The sequence below is a fragment of the Neltuma alba genome, unplaced genomic scaffold (assembly GCF_004799145.2).
Source record: "Neltuma alba isolate B1F8T4 unplaced genomic scaffold, ASM479914v2 tig00005848_pilon, whole genome shotgun sequence".
NCBI lineage: Eukaryota > Viridiplantae > Streptophyta > Magnoliopsida > Fabales > Fabaceae > Neltuma > Neltuma alba.
The window spans coordinates 19962-28492 of record NW_021634251.1 but is presented as its reverse complement, the minus strand read 5'-3'; the positions used below and the strand labels follow the sequence as shown (position 1 = coordinate 28492).

The window sequence follows — 8531 nt, the reverse complement described above, 5'->3', positions numbered from 1 at the left end:
CCATGATATCTCCAAAAGAATTTTTCTTCAACAACACCATTCATGTTGTATGTAATTTATAAAATACACTTTACAATGCAAAGAAACTAGCAAATTTCAACCAAAAGAAAAGGTTCTCGTCATGTTTTTCTCCAGCAGCCCAATACCATCCATCCATTACTCGAACTACATTGTATGTCTTACGTACAATTCAATGGAGTAAGCATTTCCAGAATTTGCATATTCCTACTTAACCAGGAATAATCCCATTATCATCTCAAAAAAGCATAGCAAGTGGGGATCAAATCAATGCATGCATGCTCTGCTGACAAGATCCATGTTATAGAACGTAGGAAGCATAAGGGATAATCTAAAGACTAACATGATGTAATAGATGTGTTTCATCCTTTCAAAATTAAAAAGGTTTCACTGACGACCCCCACCCCGCTCCCCAAGTCCTAACAATTCCGAATCTACCAAAGAGAACGAAAGCAGTAATTCTCAAACCCCGTTAGAGGGCTAACAGATGCTCTATATTATCAATGGGGTCGGTATCCATCATCCAAATCATTTGACCAGACAAGAGGAAAGAGTCGCAAGAGAAATCAAAATTCCCATTTAAAAGCGAAAAAACAAAAAGAGAAAGACTAAGGACAACCTTTTTATTAACACGGTCATTGTTATGTAGGGAAAAAATTCAGTAAGCCATGTTGCTCAGCTCCTTGTTCCAGCCCCCTCCCTCTCAAACTTCTGCGAGAAAAACTTGGTTGCGAACATATTGTCCTCAAGATACTCCTTGTAAGGGTGATTCTTTGGGACGAGCCTCCGGAACTTTTCAAACTGTTTCTCCGCTTCATCTTTCTTTTTCAGCAGGGTATATATGATACCCTGACATAAGTACGGCCTGAAATCTCTTGGTTCTTCCTTGACAAGTGCCTGATAGGACTTCAGCGCATCAGTAAAGGACCCCTCCATGACTTTAATCTGCGCAAGTAATAGCTTCAAGTCTCTGACATCTGAGTTCCTCTTTTCCTTTTTGCAAAACTCCACTGCTTTTTCAACCCTTTTCACCAAGTCGTTCAATGGCTCATTTGATTCGGAAGTAGCCATTGCAAGGCCATGATAAGCTTCAAAACGGTAGGGATCTTTATTCAGAATGTCTTCGAACCCACGTTTGGCCAATTGGTAGTCACCATTATAGATATACATATGAGCTTTCATAAGCGGCCACTCAAAGTCCTGGGGTTCAAGTTCAATCAGACGGTCAAGGACCTGAATAGCCTCTCCAATTTTATTCGCTCTGATTTTAAGCTCCAAGAAAGACCGAAGAGCTTCGACGTTATTAGGGTTATCCAGCAATTGCTCTACAACAGGTCTCTCCTTTTCATCAAACCAAAGTTTATCCATCGACTCTTGGGCGGACTCCACCGTGGGCGACGAAACCGGAGCTGCAATAACAGGCATATTCTGAAAACGCATGAAGGAAAATGCAGACGCGGCTATAATGATGCAAACAGTTTCGACAACGGGCGACAACAGAGGATTTAGGGTTCGGAGCAGACGGGTCAGAATGGGTCCGGGCTTATGAAATGAGGGATCGCTGGAGGAGGATGAGCACGACGATGGGGAAGAGGCTCTGAGAGGCGATAAGCGGAAGGATGAAGAAGGACATTGGAGGGGCGAAGCCGGGGGTGGTAGTGATCTGAAGGAGACCGAGGAAAAGGGGCTTGGAAAGGACAGGCGGTGGTGACTAGTTGATATGTGCAACGGTTGGCCACAGTGGTGCAATTTAGAGAGAGACTCCATAGTGTGAGGTCTCTGTGAGAGAGAAGGAGTGAGAAGAAGCGAAGATAGGGGATCGGGAGGTAGCCTAAAACCCTGATTTCAGACAGCAAATGGTAATTGATGGAAAGGAGAGGGGTAATCGATTGCTCTCACCCTGGTTTGAGGGATGAATGTAGCAACGATGTCGTTTCGTCTCCTCTATGGCTTTTCCTTCGTTCCACCGCTTTTGAGTTGCCCAAAAAAAAAAAACTACTTCCGTTTTTAGTATAAAAAATAATTAACTCATTTAAGTAAAGTAAAAAATTAGTTAAATTAGTTATTTATATTAAATATGTATTGTCTTTCTTAAAATATTTTTGTTAATCAAATATATTGATTAGAATTATCATTATTATAAAGACTATTTTAGGAAAAAAATAAATATGAGAGATAAAATAAATTAAAATTTTATATTTATGATCAAAATAAAAATTAAACAAGATGTTATATTAAGTACTACCTCATACCCTTAATATAAGATCTTGTTTAACTTTTATTTTAATCCTAAATATAAGATCCAAATCCACCTTATCTTTTATATTTATTTATTTATTCTTAATGTAGTCTTTTTAACAATGGTAGTCTTAACTAGTATACTTCATTAGCAGGGATATTTTAGGAAAGACAACAGCTATTTATTATAAATAACTAATTTAACTTCTTTTGTTAATCTTCTCAAATTAGTCAACTAACTCTTATAATTAAAACCGGAGGTAGTAAAACAAAATACAGAGGAATGGGGTGTTTGGATTAAACCAAACCATTGTTTGGAAAATAACTTATGAAGAATAGATTTTTTTAAGAATAAATTTTGTAAAAAAGTGATTCTGATAAAGTGGAAGTGTTTGGATAGTTGTTATCAGAAACACTTTTATATATGGAAATTACTAAAAAGGGCACAAATTAATATGATAATTACATAAAAGATAGATTTTATAATATATTTTAATTTGAAGGAACAAAATTGTTAATAATATATTTTTTACCAACATAATTAATAATATATAAGATAATATAATTAGTAAATAATTAATATGTGCATATATATTTATAAATTATAAGATTAAATATATTTATAAAAAAATAATTAAGAGATGTTAAAGTCATATTACCATTGAGATCTACTGTAACAGTTACAATCATACTTTCCGATTTGAGTTAGAAGCAGAATATATTCACTTGTGTTTGAAACCATGGTTTTGAATAAAAACCGTGATTTGCTGATTTCTTTCCTGTTTAGCGAATTCATGGTTTCGGTCCCAAAATTATGGTCTTAGCCATTTGCTAAACAGACCCGATGTTATTAGTCAGGCATTGTGAAAAGGAGATGAGAACGGTAGTGCAGTGAAACTGACTTTTTTCTCATACACATGTTGAGGTCGAAAAGCATGTCACTCCGTTGTTCTAAGATTGGCAAAGAAAAACTGGCAAAAAAGTTATAAAAAAATATTCTACGAGAAATTAATCAGTTCGACCTCTTTTTTATTTTTCGAGAGACATTTCATAAAAGCCAAAGTAATGCGTTATCAGTGAACCTCAATAAAATGAATTGAATATAAGAAAAATGAAAACATCTTTTTTTTTATTTCATAAAGGATGAGATGCGAATGAGAGGGTCCAGCGAAGGGAACGAATTCAGTATGTACTTAATTTTATTATTATTTAAAAAAATAATTATGATATATTTGTGATAGTTTTTATACCAGGAATTATTATGATCTACAAATAGTGGGCCCGGATTTTTTGGGCAACCGAAGGAGGATGCTTGAATTGTGATGGGAGGCCCATATAATAAGGCCTGTACAAGATTTAACGAATTGCCCAACTCATTGTGAGCTGTGCCGTGATCCTCCTCCTTTCAAAATTTTTCATGCGACTGATTCATGAAGTTTCTGGACCCTCCATGAAAAATCTCTGTCCAACACCTCAAAAATTTCTTGCTTTTCTTCCCCTCTGAATTGAATTTTAAATTTTAGCGCGGTGAATTATCAGCGAATAATACTGTGCTCTTGTTATGATCCGGGGGGGGGGGGAGAAAAATCTTATACTCCTGTGCATGAAAGTTTCTAAATATAAAGTCATTAATTTAAGCCTGCCTATAACCTCAAGCGGATAGTTCATACCTCTTTCTTATATCTTTCCAGATTACAACGACTCATGATTCATACATCATGATCATACAAAATCTAACATTTCATCCTTCTCCTCGTTTAGATTGCCCGTGCAAACTTCACGCAAATCCCCCTTCTTCTCTTGTCTCACCAGCATGTATCAAATTTTTATTATTTATGTAATTCGTATTCAAAATACAGAACTTTGCATAGCAAGTATAACGGGTCAACTTTTGCTTTTTCCTGCCAGCTAATTTATAATACATTTATATCTCGATATATTATTTTTTTAACATCTTATAAATTTATTTTGCTCACCAATTGTTACTTTAATTATTATGTTCACAAGTTTTTCTGCATGTGTGATGTGGTGTTTTTGGTGGACATTTTGATTTTGAGTTTACCTATTTCTTATATCTTTGCAGATTACATGAAGTTCAGGACAAGAAAAAAAATTACAGGAAGTTTTTTTTCCTTTGCTCCGAATTTTTAGCCAAATTTTACTTATTTTTTAATAAAATTTTTATAATGGTTTTTTATACCCTCTGATTTTTAAATATTATAGTGAAAAACAAATGAGATGTGATATTTTCATACCATCCCAGTCGAGACTCGAGAAGACATATCGGACACGAGACAAAAATGTCATTCTGATTATTACTGAGGGGGTATTTGGATGAGTCTATAAGTACTTTTTAAAAGCATTTTTTCACAAATCTATACAAACTTATCTACATATTTACTTCGTAAATCGTGAAATCACTTCTGAAATTATAATTTTGTTTATATCTAAACACTCTTGAAATGAGGTTGTTCTAGAGAAATTAAAAAGCTACAAAGAATCTTGAGTTGGAAAATAAACATTTGAAAGTAATCTTACCTCGAATATGAAAACGATCATTTTAAGCGAAGGTGAATAAGTATTTCCCCTGCTGGCAAAAAAACAAAAAGAGAGAGAGGGTATTTCCTCTTCTTTTTTCGTGGCGAAGGGGATTGGATTGGATCGGATCTTTTCATCCGACATGGATATACATGATACTAATAATTGTACTTCGCATCAGAGAATAGTGCTAAAAAACAATTGTGCGTTATATAGATAAGCGTAATAATTGTACTTTGTGATGCTGCTTACATGCAAAGCCAGAGCAGCCCATTACACGCGAAGTCGAAATCTGTTATTAGCTTCATGCGATAATTTATTCAATTTTTATTATATGTATTGATGACGCCTTACTAACAATACTTTTTTGCTATTACGTGGTAAATAAGAGACGTGCTTCTATTTATTTGCGTTAATCAATCATGTGATGTGGAGTCTTCAGTTACATATGTGTTGACTGTTGGAGATCCATCAGAAATTGACAAGTTAATAGATAGCGGTGTCTTTATTATGAATAATTGAAGAAATTAAAATGCGATCTGGGGGACCAGAAACAGGGGGGTCCAGGAGCATGCCACCGTGATTATCAATTTCCAAAAATCCATTACAAAGCAGGCACATAAGGCGAAACGATACCGTATCAGTGGTGGCAACTCAGTCCCTTACAAAGCAATACAAGTCAACATACTATCGGTCCATCACCATTCGGCGGTGTGAACTATACATAACACCAAACGACACAACCGTCACATTATACTACGCAGGACGGGGGCTGGCTGTGGCACGCGTCTCGTATTGGATCATCTCCTTCGCATTTACACACGTGTACGCCGTGTCATATTTCCCCCGTCGCTGTGGAGTTCCCATTTCAAACTCCTGGACCACTACGACGACGTTTCATCCCTTTTTTTTGTTGCTTTAGCTTTTTTTATTTTTTTATTTTTGTCTTGCTCCGAAGAAAAAAGGTCGCTAGCTAGCAGGCACTTGGCAGGGGCGTTATTGCGGGTACTGTCCGTCTTGAATTATTAATTTGAACGACTAAGGTTGTTTGCGTCCGAAACCTAAACTCCATGGGAGGAGGAGGAGGAAGACTCCGAAACCACGTCGTGTATCCTTCTCCTTGTCTCTGTCTCTGAAGCCCTCTCCGCTCTGTTTCTCATGTATGCCTCGAAGAACTCCTTATTCTCTTTCTCCAGCTCCTTCCACACTGCTTCCCCCACATCAATACATCATGCATGCACGTGTCTCATTTATTCATTCATTCCATACATGTTACTTAACATCTATATATTTAAATGCAACAAATTATACTTTCTACCAAAAAAAGGGGAACAAATCATCTCAATATATCTACGTATATGTATCCATACACTTCCATACTCGCATAATATATATAAAAGGGAGTTTTATTATGTGACCTATATAAAGGAAAAGGTGGGAGCGGTGGGAACTGACCGGTGGAAGTAATGACTGGTTTGATGTTGGCGTGTTTGGAAAGAGCTTCCATGCACTCTTCCTTGTTCATGTTGAACAGGATGCATTCCTCAATTAGACGGTGCACCTATTCATATATTTGCCTTTGATTAGTTCAGCCCTCGGGCTAATACTCATCAACTTGACCAAAAGAAGGAGGTTGACGATTAATAAAGTAGAAATCGTAATTATATGATTAAAAACCGTGCGCATATATATAAAGGGACAGAACTAACCAATCGGATATAAGAATCAGGGGATGAGCAGTTTTCCATGCCGTCCGAGTTGCTCCTTTCTGAACCAGAGGACGAGACGGTAATATAAAGAATATCTGCAGGGAGAGGGAGGGAGATCGCAGAAGTTGAAATGAACAGAGATGAGCGAAGAAGCTAGAAATTAAAGAACGATCTTGAGCTGGAAAAGAGAGAGATGATGGGAGAAGAAAAAGGGAAGGAGGAGGGAGACGAAGGGAGACGAAGAAGGCGTTGGATTTATATGGAAATAGCTGCACAATGAGGGGAATGAATTGAGTCCCACTGTGTGTCAGTAAAATAACGATTATTGAAACCTAAACAGTAAAAAAGAACATAGACGAGGGACGCCCCTCATGAACATATCATGCCATGCCAAGCGGCTGTGGGGTCCATACTCCCACGTGGGACTAAAACAGCGATTGGTCGAGAGGCGATTAGGGGAGATTCTATGAGTTTTATGATGACGTGGAGAAGTGGGCCATTGTCCACGTGAATACTGGGCCCCGTGTCCCTCCCTCTTTCGCCCCGCCACTCTCACCCACTAACCGCGAATGACTCCCTTATTGACTTGCTTGTTTAGGCAAGAATCCAACCCTCGTAATCAACCCAACAAAAAATCCAACGGTGATGCTCCGCTTTTTCGCTTTGCACGAAAATTTTTAATTTTCTTTAAATTAATATATATTTTTTCACCCTTCATTTGCCAACTTGTTTTTTTTTTTTTGTTTTACCTCTCCCCCTCTCTCTCGAAGTAAGGGTTGGCAGGTGTGGCCATTGCATAACATAGCGCAGACGGTGACGTGGGTTCCCTGACTTTTTTTGTCTCTAACTTTTCTTTTTCAAATTTAATACTCCTCCGATTCTTAATATAGAACCTAATTAGTGAGTTGATTTTGGTTCTAAATATAAGACTCATTTTTCATATTTATTAATTTTTTCTAAATTACCCCTATAGATACTCCTTCAACCATAATCAAGTAGAAGAGAAAAATGAGGTATTAAAAAAGATGATTATGGTATTTTAGGAAAAACGTGTCACATTTCTTATAATTAACTAAGTTACCTAACTTTCTTAATCTAATCAAATTAGTTAAATAGATCGTATATTAAGGATCGGAGGAGTATTTTATGACCATGGCCAAGTTAATAAATATTTCATAGAATAAGTAGTAAATTACTATACAAAACAGGTTTTATATTTAGGATCGGAGTAATTAATATATATATATGACCATGGCTAAATTAATAAATATTTCATAAAGTAAGTAGTAATTACTAAAGCGATAATGATGAGGGGGCACAAATATAAACCAAGTTGAGAAACATTACAAGTTGCATCCCAATATCGATCAACAATATATGATATGGTAAATTTGATAATTCCTTTTTTGCCGGCAAATTTGATAGTTTCTTTCATTATCTTTGATTGATTTAGATTTGATCGGGCTTTCTGCTTCTTAGAACATAACTTTTTTTATTCACCATACGCAGTTTTTTATTCTAAATAAAAAACCTTACATGATAACAAGTTTCCTCGATCAGTAAAAAGGTGCCTGAACTGAGAGTCTGAAACCAAATTAGTGAGACCTGTATAAATTGATCTCACCATAAAAGCGTTATTTTCACCGTTTTTAGACTTCAGAGCTGAGCAAACCAATCGAACTCACTTGTAAATATTATTCCACTTCAACTTTTTGGCCTCCTGGGAGTGATCAGAAAACAAAAGTTTTGTTTAGCTCATTGGCTTCCATGCAGTACTGATCTTGATCTGAATAATATCTAATCTGACTGGTGAATCACATGCCAGACTTGCCTAGAGACGCATCCTTGATTAGCTAAATTAAATTCGAAAAATATATTTTCCTCATGATAACTTCTCGATCAAGTTATTGGGAAATAAAATATAATAAATCCGACGAGAGTGCAACATTTGCTTTGATGCCGTTCTATATATATAGGCGTCAACCAAAGTATCATTTATGCACAGGTTATTTATATTTGTGCTGTGTG

At 36.3% G+C, this 8531-nt stretch overlaps 2 protein-coding genes across 2 annotated transcripts; both read right to left on the bottom strand.

Annotated features, from left to right (window-relative positions):
* Positions 1–474: 474 nt before the first annotated feature.
* LOC114748862 (protein SLOW GREEN 1, chloroplastic-like) lies at positions 475–1874 on the bottom strand. The gene has a single exon (XM_028937332.1). The coding sequence runs from the start codon at positions 1783–1785 to the stop codon at positions 694–696; it is 1092 nt and encodes a 363-aa protein (XP_028793165.1). The 5' UTR covers positions 1786–1874; the 3' UTR covers positions 475–693.
* A 3843-nt stretch (positions 1875–5717) lies between these two features.
* Positions 5718–6777, bottom strand: LOC114748866 (uncharacterized). Its single transcript, XM_028937338.1, has 3 exons — positions 6504–6777; positions 6250–6355; positions 5718–6001 (listed from the first exon to the last, which is right to left on the bottom strand). The coding sequence occupies exons 1-3, from the start codon at positions 6540–6542 to the stop codon at positions 5856–5858; spliced, it is 291 nt and encodes a 96-aa protein (XP_028793171.1). The 5' UTR covers positions 6543–6777; the 3' UTR covers positions 5718–5855.
* Between the last annotated feature and the right edge of the window lie 1754 nt (positions 6778–8531).

Excerpts from the sequence above, each read along its gene's own strand:
- LOC114748866 (XM_028937338.1), bottom strand. The coding sequence starts at position 6,542 with ATGGAAAACTGCTCATCCCCTGATTCTTATATCCGATTG. Across the intron at positions 6,356-6,503 it reads CTGATTCTTATATCCGATTG|GTGCACCGTCTAATTGAGGA; the intron begins GTTAGTTCTGTC and ends ATATATGAATAG. Across the intron at positions 6,002-6,249 it reads ACCAGTCATTACTTCCACCG|TGTGGAAGGAGCTGGAGAAA; the intron begins GTCAGTTCCCAC and ends TGGGGGAAGCAG.
- LOC114748862 (XM_028937332.1), bottom strand. The coding sequence starts at position 1,785 with ATGGAGTCTCTCTCTAAATTGCACCACTGTGGCCAACCGTTGCACATA.